The 22956-nt window shown below is 38.0% G+C and overlaps 1 protein-coding gene across 1 annotated transcript in view; it reads right to left on the bottom strand.

Annotated features, from left to right (window-relative positions):
- Positions 1-965: 965 nt before the first annotated feature.
- The window catches only part of CNTN6 (contactin 6), a 90704-nt gene continuing 68713 nt past the window's right edge, over positions 966-22956 (bottom strand). Inside the window, exons 11-21 of the mRNA XM_074835664.1 lie at positions 18606-18781; positions 18150-18267; positions 17122-17280; positions 16872-17021; positions 13157-13227; positions 10182-10416; positions 9530-9645; positions 7719-7905; positions 4096-4208; positions 2221-2389; positions 966-1525 (exon numbers count right to left, since the gene is read on the bottom strand). Of these exons, the coding sequence (XP_074691765.1) occupies positions 1425-1525; positions 2221-2389; positions 4096-4208; positions 7719-7905; positions 9530-9645; positions 10182-10416; positions 13157-13227; positions 16872-17021; positions 17122-17280; positions 18150-18267; positions 18606-18781 (1595 nt within the window). The 3' untranslated portion in view covers positions 966-1424. The remainder of the gene's footprint in view (positions 1526-2220; positions 2390-4095; positions 4209-7718; positions 7906-9529; positions 9646-10181; positions 10417-13156; positions 13228-16871; positions 17022-17121; positions 17281-18149; positions 18268-18605; positions 18782-22956) is intronic.

The following is a 22956-nucleotide window of genomic DNA, read 5'->3' as shown; positions in this document are numbered from 1 at the left end:
TGGAAGTCCAGCACATGAGTAATCTCAGGTACCAAAGTTTTGGTAGCTTCCTATATGAATTCACATTTTAGACTCTCTTGCTGCCAATTTGGCCTCCCATAACTATGGACAAGAAACATGTTTAATTAGCTGTTTGAAGGATTATCATGCACAGATGAACCTCTATCCTTTCACTCATTTGTGTGCTTACATATCACCATCACTTTTTATTGTAAAAAGTATTGGGGGATATTTGATTCATGTGGAGTTATAAATGGTTACAAAGACTGCACAACATGTATTTGACAGTGGTGAAAATAAAATAGACTTCAGAGTAAAGTGGGAAAGAAGAAAAGGCCCCCCAGTAATGATATGAGACAAAACCAACCCTTTTATCAGATGTTAAAGTTGACACAGGTGTGACTTCACATTTTGAGCTGTATCTACTGACTTGAAAGCCATGCTCACTCTAGTGTTTAATTTGTCATTCTAATAACTCGAAAGATTGAAGGGCTTAATTAGATACTTTTATTTATATTTCAAGATGATGAAAATCAATGTTCTTCTCATTTACCTTCATACCCAGCTCAAAGATGAATCTACACTTTCAAGCTACAGCAAAGAACAGTATCAGGTGAGAGAGCAACTGAACCTGCTTGAAAGCAGATATATTTCAATCTCCCTTCAAAACAGGTATTCAACGTCTCTGTTAGTATTGTTGATCAGAATAGTCTTTGCATGAAAAAGTCCTTTAAAATGTATTTGAGAATATGTAAGGTGTCTCATATTATAAAAGATACTGTCTTATTCAGATCTGGTTCAAGGCTTGCTGATGCCATTGAAAGTCTTTCTATTGAATTCAATGGGCTTTGAGTTGGTACATATGATTCCTTTTATTTAAGTTTCCCTTTTCTGAAGAAAATAGTACAGTACACTTCATATAATCCATTGTATGACACCTTCTGTAATACAAAAAAGTGCAAAAAGTAAACAAATAGCTTTTATTTAAATTTTTTTTTTTTTACAGATTACATTGAACAACGTGAGATAAATAATATCCACATCACAAGCAATTGCAAGTCTCTTCTCTCAGTTACAACAGCTTGGCACAGGTCTTTCATGTCTGACATACCATTACACTGGAGTTTTAATAAGAACTACTGCTTGTAAAAAATTTGACACCACTCTCCTTACAATCTCAAGTTATGTTTGGCACCACTCCTTTCAATTAATGCATATACATTTATCCATTAATTTCAAAGCTTATTTTTAAAAATTAATATAATATTGATACTTAATGTTTTCTTAATAATATACCACTTTTATGTCCCTCCCCCAACCCCACTGTTTTTCTTTATCAGGAATGTTGGTCATGGTGAAGCATTAAGATAAAATCTACATACGGTTTATTTTTAAAAGTCCATGTCTGACCATTGCTTTAATCATCAAGGAAAAGGGTATATAAGAACAGAAATCAATAGAAGGATCCCAGATGTCAATATATGGTTTACCCTTTGGGACCACTTTATTGCTCCAGAGCTTAAACCTGTAAAAATATAAGCACACAAAATTTTCTGACGAAAGTAGGTAAGTGTAAAAAAAAAGGTTTACTATGCATTCTAGCATAACAGTAATCTTTGTTCTATCTTCAAAATGAAACATTATCCACAACTGCTATTTCTATTTATTTATTTTTTAAGTTGTAGCAGCAATTCCATGGAGTATGGTTTTGAATCAGTTTCCCACCCCCCTGTGAATATCTGCTTTTAGGAGGGTTTTGGCTAGTTTGTTGCAAAACTATGCTCCATTTTGCATGAATAATAAGATACTAATGAGAGCAGAGGCTGGACCCTGGGCAACCCCACCCCAGCCATGGAGCAGGGCTGAGGGTCTCTGTCACAGCAGCAGCTCCAGAGCAGATTAAGAGCTGCGTTATTTGTGAGAGCTGCAGCTTTGACTTGAGCAAAAGACCTTGTTCCTCTGTCCTTCCCTGAGCATCACAGGCCAGGTCAGATGGAGACCTACACTAAAAATAAGGTCACATCTAGGTGTTGTGCAAAATGCTTTCTCCGTTAATGAATCTGAGAGTACCAGAGACTAATCCACATGTACCTAGCATTACAAAGCAACAGGAGGGAGGCCACCGATGGTAACGGAGAGTCTTAATCTATCATACTTCTTAGGGGCACACAGATTTCTTATTATGCAATAACATTCAGAGGAAAAAAAAATCTCACGTACTTGATATTTTTGGAATCCTAATTTCCTCACTGCTGCTGCCATCCCCACCATCACTGACTGTTCTTATTTCTATGAGATAATCTTCTTCAAATGGTACCAGAAGTTCAGCTGAAGTGTTGTTTGTCTCCAGTATATGTGTTTTGCTATGTCTGTTTTGTCTATACAAAATCTAAGTAAAAAGGTATTAGAAAACAGGAGTTATTTAATACTTTTTAAGTTTTAATGAATTTTTTTTGGCTCAAAGTATCTTCTGTCATGTCCCAAACTTTTCAGAGCACTATCAGCATCCTGCAGCGTATTAAAGTTAATTCAAAACATAGAAATATATTCTGCAGAATTCTGTGATGGAGGCCACAGCAGGCATTTACTCCAACTTTCAGGAGAGTTTTTGTCTGCTAGAACTGAGGCTTACCGTGAAAGTAAGGTCACGAAATCCTCATCCAATACACTTATGCTCTTCTGTAAATACGGAAGTTAGACATACCTTTAAACAAGGCTTTGATCTGTAACAGCTTTTATATCCAGAACTCATCTGACGCTTCAGGAACTGAGGTGTTAGGGTTTTTTTTAAATTTTGCCTGGTTGTGGTGAGCATTTAGAGTCAAATAGAAATATTCACGCTGACTTCTGTGTAAAATTACCACCTGCTAATGAAACCTTGGGACAGTGCATAACAGTACGTTTTTAAAGACTTCAAGAAAGGACGGAAATTTGGATAGTATCATTGGAGTTTCTTCTTTCTACATTTCTACAACTAAACATGACGGATCCAGCACCTGCTTGCACTATGGTCTTTTTGCTAATGAATCATTGGGCCATGGTGCAGAAGAGCTTGGGGAGTCTAGACAGGGATCCTACAGACTATGAACACCTTTTTTCCTCCAAGAAGACTTTCTGCCTTGCTAGCACATCAATTACAGTGTTTGACTCCTTTCTCTTGACAATCTTTTGACATATTTATGCTAAGAAGAGCAACAGAAGAGCAAAGCAGAAGGAGAAATGGGGATCATATAATAAATACTGCAGAAAGTACTTAAAGCACTCTTTCCATATCAAAATGTAATAAGCAGGTAGGTTAGACACAAAGGAAAAAAGCTTAATAGTCTAGTTTTAACTTTTTCCCCAGTGTGTGGAGTTACTTAAACACACTCACTAGGGTGTAAAAGAATATGGTCTCAAGAAAGTTTGCAAAGTGGGAAGGGTGTGCGTCCTATTTCTCCCTAGGCATAAAGAGCTCTGTGTAGACACTAAAATGCCCAGCAACGTGAGGATCTTGATCTTGAGAACCTTTCCTCATGGAAGCACTCTCCACCTCCATTTTTACAGTCCTTCAGGAGTAAAAATGTCTTTCCATAAGTCTTTCAGGGTCAGAGCCACTGCAAACAAACTTTAAACTAAATTCTTCTTTCTTTTGAAAATAGATTTATGGGAGTGCTTTTGACTTCATTCACACTGATCTTTATATGAACATCTTCCTATCTCTTTTCAAAGGTACATTTATGAATTGCCAGAGTGAGAACTTATAAATGTGTTTTATGCCTGCCTTTAATGCTTAAGAGGCTGTTCTCTACTTCTTACATATGTGCGAAACTCCTTCCCCAAAAAGAGGTGAATGTAAGAATCTTAGATGAGTAAGATTACAAGGGAAAGGGGACAGGAGAGATCCAGCGTTGAGGACAGAAACTCCCTGTGTCAGGATAAAGAGGTCCTACTCTGAACGAACATAGCTGTTCTTCCATTTATATAAATGTCAGCCAACCATCCCAATAATTCCAGAAAAGTCACTGTTTTCCAGGTAATGAACTCCAGGTAATGGCCTTTCAGCAAGTCATTGTTTATAACATGTCTCAGTAATGAGATAAAGAAATTACTTACTTTGTAGCCTAGCACCTCCGATTCATTCTCCATTGTTTTTACGTGTTCCCAGTTCAAGCAGATCTTGGAATTCGTCAGCTTCCAGGCAATATTTGCTGGGGGTTGACTTGGTGCTTTAAAAAAAAGATGATGATAATCACGTGATACAGCTGAATATTAATTTGCATAGTGTAATTGAATGAGCTGCTGACATGGAAGTAGCAAATGCATGGGTGATTCAAATCTAAAAGAGTAAAAAAATATTTTCCAGTCCATCATTTCTCTCGTATTAGTCAGAATAAAGAACTATTCATAGCACAAAACCACTTACTGTAAGAGTTCATTTTCGAAATTAGGAAAACCCTGACAGTGTCTGACAGCTGAAGTTATATTTGATAGATTTTGTTTAAGTACTATGTTGTTCCTGTCTGTATTTTAATGTACAAGAGAATGTTTTGCCGTATGGATTTCAGAAAAAGCTAAACTAAGAGCAAAATACAAAAGACAAGGTTTTCATCAGCCATGAGGACAGATTACAAAGAGCTACACATTAAAGTCTCCATATGATCCATCATGAAACATTGTAGAATTGTATAAATTCTCAGAACAATAGGCTGAGAGTAGCTTTTCAAAGGCTTTTTATGCCTAAGTGCCAGGACTTTGAAAATTTGCCTAAAAGCGACTGAAATCGAATCCTGTGTGAACATGTGAAGTTGAAACTGTGCCTTTGAACTGTATCTCAGATTTAGAACAACACATTATCTCCATCTCCATAGTGCATCCTTCCAGACCCTGCCTGGGAGGACGGCACTGGGGGTGTTAGAAGAAATAAGGACTGGAACAGAATTAAAAGGAGAGATTTGGAGAAACATGTTGTGAGTTCCCCAGATCTGACTTTAAAATGCTTAACTTCTGGGATCCTTCTTTTCTCCCTACAGTTCCTATATATTGATGATTAATATATGTAACTTGGAAGGCACTCTTGATTTGGTAATAGTCTGTAATTTCTTTCATTTTCCATGGAGATAGAATAAATTGGTGGTGCCTGTTGTTTCATATCTATCTGCTTCATGACTGTGGAGAAGTTTAATCCATCCCACCCGTAAGGAAAGGAGGTGTTAATGGATCACCTCGGTGAATATAAGCAAATGTCCTTCCATGAGCTGTACTGTCAGTGCTGGAAAAGATTCATTTTCCTTTTGAAGGCATTTATATACATTCACATATGTAAAACTGAAAATTTACTTAAATGTTGTTTGAAAACTCTTTTTTGCTTTCAGCAGATACTTTATATAAGGAATTTGGTAACAAAAAACTCACAAGAGGTAAAGGATGTAAAACACTTCATTGACTGTGTATTTTGAAAAATCTTGGAAGCACTCAAACATGGGTGAAAACTGCCTTATTCAAAGCTTTTTAGCATAGCACTTAAAAACATCTTAATTCATGATCTTTGGGCTGAAAAAGCACCATAGGATGATTTTCAAAACAAAATTATCTGGTTTTGCTATACAGACAGGGAACAGAATAGGTGGTAATGTAACACTTCCCCAGACCCATAGTAATATCCACGAGCAAAACTTCTGCAAACAGTTCTACAGATCTAAGATTAGCAGATCATTTCCTCAACTAATTTCTTGTAATCAACATTGTCAAGAGTAATAGAAGTCCCAAGTATGTGATTAAGTTTATTAAGTTAATGACTTCATGTTTTATTTTGTTTTATGACTTAATGTTTAAGTTAATGTCTCATGTTTTAGGTAGCACTTGGCTTTGTTGCTGTATTGAGTTGAGCTTTACCCTTGCAAAGTATTTCTAGTATCTATATCTGTTGTAAAGAAAAAGAAAAATGAAAGAAACTTCTGAAATCCATGACATATAAATGAAGCAGAAGAGCTGAGCTTCACAACAGCTCCTAACGGAACAGTATGTTCGTGGAAGGAGGACATCATTTCCACTTTCCTAAGTAGTTTAAAGATAAACCAGGATATCAAATTAGACCTTAAATTGATCTTAGATAAGTATGTTTCAATCAGAATTGCACCTACTTGGCAGAAGGACCATTTTAGTTTTGCTTAGTCTCTAAAATAATGGCATGCACAAAACATTGTGGGAATCCTGGACAATGAGTAGGAAGACAGAGCTATTACCTTGAAGCTAAAGTTCCTGTTGTAGATGCACATTGTTTATATTCTCTTGACATATTATCTCTACTCATATTGAAAGTGCTTGCATCTTTCAGAGACTAGAGCTTAAAATTTTAATATATGTTTTTAAATATTAAAAGGGTTATTTTGACTTTAATTTTTAAATGAACCATTAGCACAATCCTGAATTTGACAGAAGATGAAGTCAATGTAAAACAAAGCAAATTTATTTCTTATATGTCTTGCCACTTGACTGCCATGTCTTTAACTTATCTTTCATACATATGCACATATGAATATAGAGAATCATTTCCAGACATGAGTCTATTTTCCATTAAGAAATCACATGTGAGAAGAGTCCTGTTTAAGTCTTTAAGAATCACCTTTTATGGCTTTATTTTGGTTTGTGTTATTTACATTAAATCATAACTTTTATCATTAACTCCTTTTACAAGTCGGTTCCTGTCTTGCACTTTGAGTAACAGCATAGAGCAGCACAAAGACAAGAAGAAAACTGGTGAAAGAGAGAAGAAATATTTCCCTTTTTTGTGCAACAGGGTTGATCAATTGTTTTCTGGGAAAACACAGTTCAAGGGAAGTATGAAAAAAATTGAATACTTGAACAGTAATGAATTTTGGGCACTCTGGTACACAGCAGATTACCAAGATTTCCTGCTTTATGTCTATTTTGCTCTTAGTGAACATTTACTTCATGGGTTCAGTCCTGCAGGATGGTGCTCAGTCGTTCCTTGTTACCTTGGAGGATGGCTCCATGAAAGCATTGGTTTCATGAAGTTGCTTCTCACAAACAGAATAGCATATGGGTTTGCTTCTACAGTTGCAGGAAATTTAAAAAATTGATGACTAAATAGTATTTATATGAATGTATCCCATATGCTACGCTCTGCAGTGCATAGCTTAAAGGTCTCAAAAAGAACTGTATTTGGAGCGTTCAACAGTTGTCTTTAAAAAAACAAACCCACATTCCCACACCCAAATCTACTGTTTGACTGTGGAACATCTTTGCTTTATGGACTCTGCATCCCTTTTGAAATCTCCTGAAAGCAAGTGACATGCTGTTGCAATACAAAAGGAAATCCTTCCTAAGAGTTGCTACACTGTAGAAATACAAACATGAGCTTTATCTAATTTTGTAGGTGTACAGAATTACTTTAGCATAGAAAGAGAATAGGGTAAATGAAATAACCTGATTTAAGCTGATGAGAATGTTGACCTCCATTGCGACAGACCTGAAGCTAAATATTATATTAATGTCTTAAATACCATAGTCTGGGTAAACTTGATGGTGACCACAAAAATATTGTCAGGGAAGAGAGTTTTCTAGGCACAGATTTTGTTGCTTAATTTTATGAAGAAATTTGGGATCCAGTTTTCTTTGATATTGCAACATTTTGTGGAGTTTGGTCATGGTAAGCTGAAATGTCACTATCACACTTGGGAGTTTACAACATTTGTGGTACGAAATGGAATACTCACGTGATTTTTTAGTGGTGACATTTACCGGGGTGCTAGAGGGCCCTGTCCCTGCAGTGTTGTAAGCTCGAACTGTTGCAAAATACACTGTATTAGCTTTTAGTCCTGTGATATTCTTGGCTGTTACATTCCCGTTGACTCTGACTTTACCAGCTGTGCTTTCCTTGGGATCATCAGTCCAATATAAAACCTGAAAAGTGAGAACAAAGAACAGGCAATTCATTGTTTTCCATCAATTACAGATTTGGCTGGGAAGCAGACAGGCTGACAATGAAGATTTCAAGGAATACAAGATTTTTTGTACTCAAAACTAGCAGAAAATAAAACCAGGCATGAATATTTATAGAGAAGAAATAAAATTTCAGAGACTGAATACCAATTAAGGAAGTAAATGAAATCCTTAACTTTATAGATGTCCAAAAGGAAACCTTTGATAAGGTGAGACATTTTAAAAGCTTGTTTGGTTTTATGGCTTGAACACATTTGAAGAAAACTTTAAAAGATAGAAAGAAACATTTATCTCAGTCATCTAAGAGGTTTTTTAATTATTTTGTATGCCACCTCTAGTTTTGATTCAGTGACAGCTATTTAGACCTGGGTTTTTTTCAGTGAGTAATTGATTTTGGAAGGTTTGTGTACTATACATGACTCCTATTACCTTTGTAATGATAGGACAGAATTTAAATTATTTCTGACTTGCTTTACTCTTGGTTTATCTTGTCTACAAAAAAAAAAAAAAAAAAAAAAAAAAAGTTGTTTCATTGTGCAAGCAAAATGCCCAGGGTTCATATCTGAGGTTACTTCCAAGTATCCCAGTTATTAATACAAAAATCTGCTCCCTCTACCTCTGCTCTGTCCTGTGGATGCCAGACGCAGATGACACTGGGTTTCTGCTCCCACCTGGTGCTGAAGACCAGAGCGAAGCCAGAAGCAGCAAAGCTGGCTGAGTGCCACCGTGGTCTGGCAGCATCCATACATCCTCACAGCTCCTCCTGCTCAGATCCTGAAATACCTGGCTCTGGATTTGGCCCTGGTCTTGATGCTGTGACAACAGCAATGCACCCCAGTACACAGGGCAAAAAACCTGACAGTAAATGAGCAGGTTCTCACTCCAAAAAGCCTCAAGTTGTGCCAGGGGAGGTTTAGATTGATTATTAGGAAAAATTTCTTCACTGAAAGGGTTTTCAAGCACTGGAACAGGCTGCCCAGGGAAGTGGTTGAGTCACCATTCCTGGAGGTATTTAAAAGACATGTAGATGTGGTGCTTAGGGACATGGTTTAGTGGCAGACTTGGCAGTGTAAGGGTTATGGTTGGACTCCATGACCTTAAAGGTCTTGTCCAACCTAAATGATTCTATGATTCTAAGAGGTGCAAGAAGCCAAAAGCCTTTCAAATACACCCCAAGAATTGCACAGCAATGAAGAGCATTTACCCTGGTCTCTTTTGTAAGCAATGCTATGAGTCATGTGCATGCCCCCAAACTATCAAGTACCCCATTGTGCTCAGTGTTACAGATGTATAAGAGGAGGGAGGATCAGCTTTGTTTTGTGGAATCAAGCAAGAGTCCTTTTATAGTAGCTACCACAAATGATTAATCTTGAGGTTTTAATTTACATTACAAAAATCTGGGACAGAGCTGCAGCCCTGATCTGTAAATGTTTATGATTATTTCAGGTGAAATGCTGCTAATGAGAGTTGGGTGAAGGACTCCATTGCCTGTTGACTTGGAAGCAAGAGAGGAGGAACCAGAATACAGATGTGGCCAGGAAAGAAACATCTGTGAGGTGTCAGACACCAGTAGCAGCTGCCTCACCTCATAGCCCAGCACCCTGCCCGTGTGCCTGTTCCACGCGATGGGCTGCCACGAGACCTCCACCTCCGCTGCCGAAATACTCAGTGCCGAAGCCCCCACCGGTGCTATCTGTGGCTCTGGGGGGTGGGAGAAAACACAGATGGTGGAATATTTGTATTATCAAAAGGGTGTCATGTCAGGAACTGAGGGAGATTCAAGAAAAGAGGAAGAGATTCTGGGGGGAAGCAGCAGGCAGAGGCCCAGGAAACCTGGTGTGAATCGTTAGCTTTGTTACCCATTTATTGTGGAACATCAACAAGTTTTTAAAATTGGTCATTACCTATAAGCTGGGACAAATTTTCGGAGATCAGCTGCACTGAGTGGTTTGAAAATCTAGACCCTCTGAGGACTACACTTCTGAATGTCTCCTGATTTTCCCAGCCCACTCAGCAGGAGCTCCCTGGGGACAAATAAGTTGAAACATCTACTTAAATGGATTCTGAAGATCTGCGCCTTGGTTTTTTTTACTTCAATTTCCTATCTTGTGTCTCTTGTTAATCTTCAATGAGCAGCTTTGAGCAGGGTCTTTAATATCCCTGTGGAGATCTGTCTGATCATATCTGAGATCTATTGATGCTACACAACTGTTACTAGTAAGAGCAACAGGCATTACCATCTTCTCCTGAGTAGACAATGGATATGGAGCTCAGGGTCCCTTCTCCTTCATTGTTGTAGACACCAACTTTCACTTCAAAAGGAGAGAGAGGTGTAATGCTTTCGTTCCTATAAACATATTTGCTTGCTTCCACTGAAGCCACCACTGCTTTTGTCCAGGTTGTTGAGCCAAGAGGACGAAACGTAACGATGTAGCCAAAATCTTCCCCATTTTGTAGTTCTTCTGGAACTGGCTATAGTGACAAGGCAGACAGTCAATAAACATTTGCAAGTATACACTGTTTTAATTGAATCTTCATTCTCTGAGTATATTTTAGTGGTATTGATTTAGTTGACTGTGCCTTAGAGAAGATAATAATGTTTGCTCCATCAGTCAATGTAATATTGAAATAAAAATCAAAATAATAAATCTATTGAGGCAATCAATTTAGAAACAAAAGATCTGATCAGCTCCATTAAAATTATTCTCTTTCAGGCATGAAGTTTTCAAAATTAAAAGCATTTCACTCAGTACAGGTTGTAGCCGATTTTTTTTTTTTCCCCAAGGGGTATAGGAATGCTAATTTTAAATAAATGATTTTTAAAGAAAAAAAGAGTCAGGAAAGGAACAAATGTGTACACAAAAGTGTGTGTCAGCTGTATAATTGCTGCATATGAGTACAGTACATATTTTTTTAAGTACAAGTGAAAGTCTAAAGTGCATGAACATATTCTTATTTAAGTTTGTTTAGAACAGAAATGTTATTGCAAGTCAACATGGCAAAATTAATGTTTCTATTAATAAAATCTCATGTCAAGATACGTATTAATGACTCATACTGAACAGGCAATTACATCAACACTGTATCCAGCATGAACCTTTTTGCTTTCATGGGATAAAAATACTTCTACATGGGCTTCTCAAAGCAAGAGAACATTTATGAAACAAGAGAAGAGGAGGCATTTCTCAACAAAACTTTACTTATTTTAGGTGCTTGCATCAAAGTAAGGTACACAGAAGAATAGACATGGAAGATGGTGCAAAAAGAGAGAGACAAACATTAGGGGCAGAACTGCAGCCCCTGTGATCACTCCTGTCTCTGGTCTCCTCTCCTGCAGAGAAACTCCTGGGAGCAGTAACGGTGTGAGAAGATGGGAGAAAAAAAAAAAATCAGGAAGTACATCAGAAGATTTCAGGGCACTTATTTTATTCTTTTCTTCATAAATTCATTATAATTCCAGTAATAAGCCTGGCCTGGCATATGTAACAAATGTGTCTTTCCTTAAGTGTTTTACAAACATTAATTCCCCAATATGCTCCCCTCTATCTCTTTTCCAGTCCTGAGAGAGTTAAATGTGAGGGATGATGGTGCACTGGGGATTTATAAGAGTTCAAGCTACTTTCCAGAGCATTTAATTTGTTTTTGAGGCTTCTGTGACCTCAGATTTAATCAAGATGTTTAGTGAGTTCATCACAGAAAGCTGGAGAGTTGTGTTCAGTGTTGTTAGCTTGGCATAATTAGTATTTCTTCTGACTATTTTTCAGGACACACTGTGGAGTCCAACAGGATAATTTGATTGAGATCTCTCAGGTTGTTTTCAATTTTCATGTTCTTCTGCTCCCAAAGAGTAGATCAGTAGAGGAGAAAATGAAACAAAAGAGTGAAAGACGCATATGGAGGAAAACTTAGTTCAGTAAAAGTGAAGCTTCACTCTGGAGCATGGAGAGGGGAAAACGTTGCCAATATTATTTATCTAGTGGGTTTTTTTCTCTTTTGACCTCATTTTTTTCCTATCACCTCCCTTCCTCCCCCAAAAGGCTAGTTAAATGGCACAGGTTTTTAGCATACAGCAGAACACAGGTAACTCACTCAGCTGATGAATAACATTACACTTAGTTTAATTTAATTCCTTTTTCTTTCCTTCAAACTGTATACATGAGCTTGGTTATTTCTTTGGAAAAAAAATGAAGTTAAGGGAGAGAGTAGACTGCCTTCCTTGCTTCAGCTGAACTAGAAGTCTTTTTTTTTTTTTATGAAGAAATGTTTTCCATGACCTATGAAGGGAGTACCGTGTTTCTGAAGGCCTCATCCCAAATTAAGAACTAAACAGAGATCATCTTTCACAGCCTCTGAGACAGTTACACCTGAGAGTAAGATTCATGGCAAGGCTGTCCGGCCCCTGCCCTCCAGGCTGGGTGCTGCTGTTGGCAAGAAGTAGCTCCTGCTTTAGTTAGATATCCTCAAAGTCTGAGGGGAGATTTAATTAGGTGAGTCACATCAACTTCACATGTATTCTTCAGCAGCAATGAAAAAAACAGAGGGTGGGAGCTGCGTTTTAGGGAGTTTTTCCATAAGGGCTGGAGTCTTGACCAAGCCCCTGCCCCATCACTGATTGGGCTTTGCAAGAGGCTGCCTGCATTCATCACGATGCCTGTGAGGAGGATGTTGGGTGGCTGGAGAATGAGGGCTCCTTCCCACAATGCTTTCTTTCCGCTCTCTGAAATGACCTGCACTCACCCATTACAACTTGTAGTATGGTATTAACTGTTCTGAAAATGTATATTCTCTCCTCTCAATGGAGTGCTGAAGAATTAAAGGGCTCATCTCCTTTAACGCATAATAGGATATGTCTTGTCAGCACAGTGTTCCAGAATGAAAAACATGTAAACAAAACTATGAAAAATGTTAATGCAGAAAGTGGCCAAGCAGATTAGTGTGTTAAGCACCTCCTGTACAATGGAGATAAGAGGGTTATACAGACTTCTAAACATCTTTATAACATGACTCTTAAACTGTTTATTTTTATAAATTGTTCACTATAACACAGAAAACTTGCTGTATATCTTACAGGCTGTTTTCTCTCCAGATGCAGGATGAAATCCAGGCTCAGCCAAAGCCAATGACCAAAAGCTTTTGAATTTCAGCAGGGCTGTGATTTCACCCATGGACTCTTCCCGATTAGACAGCTTAGGTTAATTGAACTAAAAATTACCTCCCATGTGATGACCAGCTCAGAACGGCTCCCTCCTCCTCCACTGACATTCGTTGGTGCCACGACAGGAACTGGAGAAGAAAAGATGTTGGTGCTTGCAACTACCCACTGCTACTGCCAGGGGTCTTATCAACTAGGTGATTAGAGCTTTTCCTAGCTCTAATGTAGCTATTCTGCCTTTCAACATGGAGGACAGGGACTATATTATGAAACAGTACATTTTAAATGAACTGAAATTATGTTTACACATTTTCAAGTTTATAAGGCTGAAGCCACAGATGTATTTGATACATGAGTACCCTGGTTCAAAAAATTAATTAAAGAAGCTAGTAGCATCAAGTATCTGACATTATTATGCCTCATCAACTAATTGGCAAAATGATGTTCCATTCAGACTGTAGCTGCAACACTACTGATTTACTAATTATGCATTTGTTCAGTAAACATGTTGTTGGAGCAATATATTAATTTTTTTAATTGGCTGTATACTTTTCTTGGGAAATTCAAAACTCTTAATTTGCTTTTCTCCTACTGTAAGTGTCCAAAAGTTCACTGATTAGAGCTTGATTTCTTCAGCATTGCTCCAGGTGTATGGCACCATAGGTACAAGGTCAAGGCCAAGCAACATGTTGTTGTTTCAGGCTGAGGGGTCTTCTCATCACTCAAATGGCTCTTGGTGGAGAGGCCAGGAAAATACAGTAATTCCTTGCCTCTTGCTCTATATTTCCATAAACATGCCCACCCCATTAGGCTATAAATATTGACAGTTTTTGGGAACTGGTTTGTGATGTAACGGATGGAATTTAGACAGACCAGTCTCATTTTTATTGTATAGTTTGCTATAGATCTACTTGCAAGGATATCACGTTCCTCTTCAGCTGCTGGAGAAGTATAAAAAAGAGGACAACTCTGGAACTGAGATTGAAACCCCCATAAGAGGGCATCTGTGCTGTTTACCATCTCCAAATCCTTGGTACTATTTTTAGAATTTTCAATATTGTTTTGTCATTCCCTCCATTCAGCTCTCACTGTCTGAAGATTGGACGTATTGAGACAGGGCTAAGGACAAGGTCAGAAATAGGCAGGACAGCTACATCTCAGGAGCTTTTTCAGATATTTTGGCAAGTTTTGCCACGTCCATCTGCCCTTCCCCATGTCTTCCACTCAGTGTTAGCCCAGCTCTAGTAGAGGCGATAAAGGCAATAGCCCTTTAAGTTCCCAGAAATTTATGTGAACGCACCATCACTTCTAGATTCAAGTCCACATATAAATCTTTATCTGATTTCATCCTCTCCAGAAATGTAGAAATTTCATGATAATTTTGTTGTGCAATCATAAAAGTGAGTGCAAGTGCAAACAGACAGGCTCTTTTGAAGAGTTTAGCATAGGTATACAATTTTGTCACTCACAATCAATGTCTTTGTGCACATCAGAGGCAAATAAGCTAAGACTGAAAAGAACTGCATTAAGGAAAAAAATGACAAAACACACTTTCAAACCTAGTGTTTCACTGTTTCATGAACCAGTTGATGCTCAATTAGTTCATGTGTTAAATGTGTTCAGTACTTACTACATTTGCATGGGGAAAAAAATTGTACTACTGCTCAGCAGACCCTCAACTGGGTCATAGTTGAGAAACAGATGAAAATTTACAGCTGAGTGCACCAACAGAGGCTCAATTAATTCTCAGTTCCATTTTAATGAAATGAACAGTAGCTCATTTGCATCCACAAATCTACTAATGCTCAGATTTCAGCTGGCAAAATAGCTATTATAACAGTGAAGTCCAACTTCACCCTTTCATGGCCAGCCTTTTGCCGTCCACAGTTTTCAGTTTCCTATTCTGTTAAAAAAGATAAGCTGTTACTTCTCCCACTGCACAGCAATGTTTTGAGACAGAATGATTTACAGAAGTAAAGGGGTTAAGCAACTAAAACCTGAAGTAAGTCTTTCTATTCCTTTTGTTAAGCTTCAGACAGTGCCACACTGTAAGGAAATAATGTTCCTTGTGCTATTGCCAGGATAAATAAATAATATTAATTTTATTGTTTCTTTCTCTTTCTAGCCCTAGTCTTGTGAATCCCCCTAGTAAAAAAAAAAAAAAAAACAAAACAAAACAAAAAAAGAAAGACTTTACAAGATGAAAGCTTTTACTGACTGTATAGGTGGTTTTGAATATCACACTTTACAAAGCCTGACAGTGGCAACAGCAAGAAAGACCTTCCCAAGACTAATGTTGACTTTATGATCAATCATGTAATGGAGAACATATATCTGTGATACTCTGTTGGGAAATTTAGAAACTCTGGCCTCTCCCTGTCTCCAGTTTTTCTTTAGCCTTCCCTTTTCACGTCGCTCCTTACTCCTTGCATGTGAAAGGTTCCTGTGGTTCTGTTGGAGGAAGGGCTGGTGTCCCACTCAGGCACACATCCCCCAGACAGCTGAGCCCAGGGCAGGATCTGTGCATCTTTCCCACTGGAGGTTCTCAGGGTCTTCCCTTTGTTTGGGAGCAGCCTGCAAGCTGCTTTACTACCACACCGGCCAGGCAGTCCGGACTGCTGCTAAGGCTCATTTCATGTCTCTCTGCACCTGGAAAGCTGTCAAAATCTATCAAAATTGGTGTTCTAATGATCAGGTAGTTTTTTCCGGCATCAGTACTCAGTAGAAGTTTTTGCTTCAACAACAGGAAAAATAACTTATTAAATTTTAATCAATTGATTTAATACAATTTGAAGTAATTTTGCTTTGGGACAAATATTGTAGGTATTCTGAGAAACAAATGGATCCCCCTTTTACAGATATATGTATTTTCTGCTGTATAATGTACAGTACTGTATTTTGAGTTCTGTCTTGAAATGCAGTTTGCCAAACTTCAGAGCCTAGCAAATGAGATAAACAAAGAGAAAGTGGATTGCAAAAGCTGCTTCCATTTTACTGCTTTCCATTCAATAAATACTGATTTTATAGGTGGGAGAGCGTTGATAAGCAGGAGGATGGGAGAAACATAAAACAAACGAAAGGTTTGGGCTTCAAATAAATTGTACCAAACTGAATAGGTCAAAGGACTGACAGTGTCGGTCATCCAAGAATGAGTCTTCTTCCTATGAGGTTCCATGTCCCAGAAGATAAATGTGTAAAGGTTAGACAGACAGATAGTAAGGATTCCGCCCTGGAGTCAGTGGAAGCTATTAGTTTCACTGGGCTTTGGATGCTGTAATTTATTTCCTTCAGTTAAAGCCAATATCCTGTCCCTACTGATGCTCAGATAGCAAACAACTGCTTGTGCTAGGATATGCCAGAGATCTGACTTTATCATTTTCTATGCAAGTCCCTGAGCAGGGTATAAATGCAGGTATAATTGGAAGAAAACAAATTTTGCTCCCCAACTGCTTGAATGAAAACTTTGTGTTCAGGCATGGGGATTAGATACATTTTGGGACACATCAAAGGGAGGAAGCATGGGCCACCTCCAGCCTTTGTTACTGGTCCAAGTGATCTTCAAACCAGAGAGCAAAGCATGCGGTACCTCAATCATGTCCAAGCATCCCTTGCACTGGTAGTGCGGGTCTGCTGTTGTGAAGTCATAGCAGCCACAGACTAAAATGCCAGATATTTAAGTAACCCTGTAGGAATGTCTCTGCTGCAGTGAAATTCTCACACCTGGGAGCTGGCAATGTGTCTGTGTGGAAAAAACTGACAGAAACTAGGGACTTACCTGCTGCTTTAGTTTTCAGCAGAGCTGATGGTCTGCTTGGCTCCCCAATTCCAACACTATTGCTGGCAACCACACGAAACTCATACTCAACCCAAGGGCTTAAGTCAACCACTGTTGCCTTGTGAGTCCTACCATTAATGACTTCAGGAACTAAAGGTAAAACAAACATGTCATGACAATTTCATTTTGGAGTAATTAATGGCCTAATTGCAATATGCAAAAAATTCAAGGCAACTCTCAAATTGCTCACCTGTTGCAACTGCCTGCCATCCAACTGAGAAAGGAGTCCTCGTCTGAATGTTGTATATCTGGACTGGACTGTTATTATCTATTCCAGACTTCCAGGATAACACAGCAGTAGTGCTAGAAATATGTTCAACTTTAACATCTTCTGGTGGACCTGGGGGGCCTAATATGATTAGCATTTTAAGATGAAGGTATTAGGACGAGAAGATTCATTGCTGGGTTGGGTTGGGCAACCCTTACTTTCTCAAGTCAGAGGAATTATTCATGAAGCTGCAGTTTCATGAAAGCAGCACCATCGCTAAATGATGGCTTCATGCCTATATTAAATTTTTCTAATTAATGAGGATTTTTGAGTCAGGAAAAATAATGTCTTTATGTTTCTAATATGAAAACTGCAAACAAGGGAATGATTTTTTTGTCTGACAAAGAAAGTTACTCAATTTGTCTCTTGCTGAACCATCCTATATTTTCAGAACTCCTCTTGAATTTAATCGAAACTGAGGTTTAGAAAAAATTCAAGAGGGTGCACTATACAGATTTCTAATTTTTGCTACGATTTAGAGGATCTGCTGCCATAACTGCATTTCTCTTGCGGCTGGCAGTAAAAAAGATGAGTTAGTTGACCATAGAAAATAATTTTTCATATTATCTCCAAATAGTGGAAAGGAACCAGGTTTCTTGCTTTTTTCCAGCCTGCACAGTGACCTGGAGATACCCAGCAAGAAGCTGGTGACAGCTGTCTGCTGAAAGTAGAGGACTTGCCTATGCCCTGCCACATTCACCTGTGTGGCCAGAAGAGTTTACCTTCCAAAGAGGCCATGGCAGAACTGCACAGATCTCCCTGGGTTAGCTGCACAGCAGGATCACACTGGCCAGAATCTCAACCTAGTTTTGGGGCCAAGGGTACAAGATATATAGCATTTCACTATTGAAATATTGAATTGATATCCTAGGAATCATTTACACAAGAGCTGATGCTAAGAATTTCTAATTCCTACAGAAGATATATGTGTCTACATTTAACAGACATACCTCTTACAATTATATCTACTGTTGCAGATTGACTGTCTAAAGTTGTTTGTACCACGCACACATATTTCCCAGAATGATGTAGCTGAATATTTCTTATCATCAAATCCCCAACAGATTCCTAGAGATACAAAGAAAGTAAACTAATCACTCACAACATGCTTTCCATACTAGACATTTTTATAAATTGCTCAATATTAATAAAAAATTCAGCTTTTAAATTAAAATATTCATAGCTATCATCCATTTCTTTCATGTGGACATTTTTATTATGACTTCACAAATAACTCAAGTGCCTTTATGAAATTTAAGAAAGAAAAATAAATGGCTGCAGCCCTTGTAAAGAAACAGTGATTTGCCATGCATATAAATAGCGATGGAAGAATTATCATAAATATTTGTGTCATCTAAAGACTGGCAAATAGTTTCATTAAGCACTAAGGAGTTTAAGAAACTTACTCTTCCAATTCTTTCAAAATGATGTATTTCTCTATTAAAATCAATTCTATTGCCATTGAATGACCATGTGAACACCACATCAATGGAGGGGTCATGAGACACCTGGCATGGAAGGACTATGCTTTCTCCAACTGTTACATCCATATTAGAAGGTGGAATAGTAATTACAGTCCTTTCTGTGGAGACAAAAAAAAAATCCTTTTTATTAAAATGCTTATAAAAATAGTAGATCTTGCATGAGTTTTGTACCATTTATAAAATGATTTAAAATGGGTCCAAAATTTTCCATAATAAAGAAAATTATCTCTAATACAGTGATGATTTCAGAACACTCTTACCTCTGTGCAGCCTCCTACTTTTGCAGTATCAATACAGTGAGCACGCTGTGTGCCTCTGAAGGCAAGCAGATGTCAGAGGCAACATGCTAAATGAGTCATATGTTACTTTGTAAAGCCCATAGTCAATAGATAAGATTTCAGCTCAAAAAGTACAGACCTCATTATTACAACTGTTAAAAATATGTCCACAGTTCTACAGACCTGAAAATCTCTCCTTATAGGAAACTGCAGCAAAAGCAAAATTGCTGTTCATTGCCACTTACTTTATACATTGAGATCCTTAATCTATATTAATGTTAGTGGTAGTTTACCACACAGAGTTGCTTACATTACAGCTTCAAAGAAGATATCTTCACAGACAGAAAAACTATTTATATACACTTTTTTAACCCCTTACACTGAGAAACATACTTGCAGCTCTTATTAATGGAAGCAGTAGCTTGCTGAAGGGGAAATAAACAGGTTTATATGGCTTCACTTTTGTTGATATGACTGGCAGATAGATTAGAGATAACAACCACTTTGTTGTAAGCAATTCCCTTGAATAAAGCTTTTGTGCATGAAAGTGTTATAAAATGGTGAGAAATTAGAGGCATGTGAATAAAATGAGAGCAGAATCTATTCAACAACATTAATACATTCTGAAAATAATGTGAGAGGAGCAGAAGAAAATTTCCACAAGTTTTATTAGTTCCGCGACCATTCTGGCTTAACACTATGTGTTAGAAATTTACTTGAAAATTCAGGATTTTGGTTATACCAAGGCCTTGGATCCAAAAGGTTGATATATGATGCGGCATCCAACATATTTTCATTCAGACTGTCACCATCACTGTGGTAACTGATTAATATGTGGGTACAAACAGGCAATATGGGCTGAAACCTGAAGGGCTTCTCCACATCTGAGCTACGCTGGAGGAGTGACTGTTATGGCAGCAGCCAAGTAGAAACAAGGCAGAATGTTGCATTTTCTGCTAATGTTTTAAAATAAAACTGGATCTCACTAGTTTCAGTGATGTACTTGCTGCAGGCATCAAGTAATGTTTTCCAGGGAAAACAAAGAAAGAACTTATCTCATTTTTATTGTTATAGACAAATTAGGTGTTTTTTTCTGGTATCATTAATAGAGTGTCTGAGGTTCTCATCATGAGTTAAAGCTCAAGACTTAGAACACGCTTTCTCAGATTTCTCTGCGTACTCTGACGGCTCTTCACAGCCATATAAAACTATCATTGTGGCAGCTCCATCAGTTTGTCTGAAGTCAAGGACTGCAAAAATGTGAAGGCCTCAGATGACTGTCTTAAAGATACTCGATCATTAGGTTAGAGAAATCTCTTCTTCTCCCTGGAAGCAGTGTGTCAGATGCAATAAATTCCAGATGATTCAAGGGCCATATTCTTTGTTGGCACAACTCCACTGATTTCAGCACATGCTGGCAAAGAACTTAGCTCCATAAATCTCAAATGAAGTAATTCCATTGTGAAGTACAGGTAGCTTTTATAGAATAATTTTGAAAAGTCTCTGGAAGCTACAGAGAACCTCCACAAAGTTTTCTTTTCTTGTTTTTCCTCCTGTACTTCTTATTCTCACAGCTGAAATAGAACTGCATGAATAACACTTTGAGGGGAGAAGTTCTATTACTTGCAATAATGCTATGTATGTTAAAAAAAGAAAAAAGCTGGAACTTCTCTTTGCCACTAGCAGGTGGAAAGGCATGATCTTCTGGCCTGAGATGGTCCTCCAAACTCGTCATCTCTTCTTCCAGAGTCATCCTGTAAGACTTCCTCTTTCCTTAAACCTATAAACCATGTGCATCTCTACACTGAGCTTTTAAAGCCAATGAAATATAGTATCAAAGAAGCAAAGTGTTCCCCTGAATGCCACAATCAACCCCGAAGTGGAAATTCTACATTGCTCTGCATGGTTTTGACACACTTTCTCCCAGCCTCCACTTGGTTTTTGTCTGCTCTGTCTTTAGCTGTGCAGGAGAGATGTCTCCACACGCATTCTCTCATAAATGATGCAAAAGGTTATGCCTGATTTACAGGAGGGTGTTGAAGGGTCTGGCAAGTCACCCTGGGCTGTCCCCCACCTCATGTAACCCCTGGGTCTGACCTGTGTGGTGGAGCTGGGAGAACCAGGAGGTGTGAACTGGCTCCTCTGAAATCACAGCAAGGGTCACCTCCACAGCTCCTGTCTCCTGTACGCTGTAACTGCCCCTGGGAATCGAGAGGGCTGGCCCTAACAAGGCCATTTACAATGTCAATAATTAGATGCGCAACAGCACATTTTCTGAGCCTTCCATTTGTAAGCTCAGTAGCTGGATATGAGTAAAGAGTGGTTACGGGGTTCAGCTTCCCAGCCCTCTTGGACAGACCCCAAAGCCTAAGATAAGCTCCTTGCTGCCAGGTATAAACTGCTGCTGGTATTTTATCTGTCTTGCTTAAAGCTGACTTGCATGTATCTGTTTTGCACTGCTTTGATGACAGCCTGAAGACACCCTATGAATTAGGTATCCTGCTAAAACTCCAAAACAAGGCACTTATACCAGGGGTGAAATTCACCTTTTCTGCTTTCATTCATTCAGCACTAATAAAACTTTGTGCCACTACTGAATTTTCCATGTGCCAGGTACTCTCTGTCCTTCAAATTTCTCTTTTAAATATCTACCCTTCACAAGACCCACATCACCTCTACTACTACAAGACTTAATGCCACCTCATTTTGTAACTCCTGCTTCTCTGTACTGGATGGTTGGTCACCAGGATCGGTCCATTTTGGCTCTTACAATGCACTGTGTACAATTACAGCATTCTATAAATAAGTAAAATACTATAAATAAAATCAATTTATTTTTATGGCAAGGTCAAAGTAAGAATGATACAAACAGCACTGCATAGAATTTGTAATCAGATTCAATAGTTACATTCTAAAATCCATAGAATACAAATAGAAAATGATGTCTTGTTGTTTTGTAAAATCTTTAAGCCTCCATCAAAGCCAGTCTGTTGTACAGGAAGGAGCCATTAGCTCCAGCTGGTTGTAATGAAACTGGCTGGGAATTTTTTGAAACTTTTCTTCATCAGAAGGTTCCAATAATATTACATTTAACTCATTAGGTCTGTCATGTAATTTCTCGTGTCATTATTTGATCACACATTCAAAGAGATCAGAAATAAGATAGCTGCAATCCTGTTATAGGATGTTATTAGAAGAAATAAAAATTCCAGAGATCATTTATCTCTTAAAACCTATGGAATGCCTCCTTAGGGAAAAGATAAGTATTTTTAAAAAATCACATTCTACAGAACCCTCTAGTGAACGGGTATTTTGGAATATCAGAACATAATGGTTTCTTATAACACAACAAATCCCAATAGCTTTATGCTATTAGTATTAGAAATCTATTTTCTTATTGGCATGAGCCTATTTGCCTCCACCAAATAAATATAGAAAAGTGTCTTTTTGTGAATTATACTGTTTGTGTGTGAGGCGTGTTTTTTTAGTAGTGTTAGCAAAAAAATCCATTTTATTATGGCATTATCATCCTCTTGTATCTCTTGTTCTAGCCAGCTCATATCCAGTGATACCACTGATGCAGCGTGGCTCACTTGTGTGATATTTTCTGCTTCTTTTATGGGGTTGTCTTTAAGACTTCCACCTCAAATACTTTTAAAAGCTTCTTAAAAGCTCTTGGTTCTACATTATCTATCTATCTTGCTTAGCAACTGCAGACATGCATTATATGGCAAATCCCATTCCAGAGGAGAAAATAGATAAGATGCTGTGAGTGCTGGAGGTATAATAAAGACTTCTCACACAAAGAATAAACAACTCAATGAGCAGCAATAAACTTAATTTGCACATTAGATATGCTTTTCCAAGTTCTGACATTTCAGTTGAAAATAATGCTGAAGCAATGAGGCCTATAATTGAACAGCCAAAACTTCTCCAGAGGGGAAACAAAAACAAATGTTCCCTGCAAACAAGATCATTTTTATACCATGTTGTTA

This window comes from Strix aluco, chromosome 11, assembly GCF_031877795.1.
Source record: "Strix aluco isolate bStrAlu1 chromosome 11, bStrAlu1.hap1, whole genome shotgun sequence".
In the NCBI taxonomy this organism is placed as follows: Eukaryota; Metazoa; Chordata; class Aves; order Strigiformes; family Strigidae; genus Strix; species Strix aluco.
Note: the sequence above shows the minus strand (reverse complement) of the source record. Positions and strands in the feature narration are given on the sequence as shown.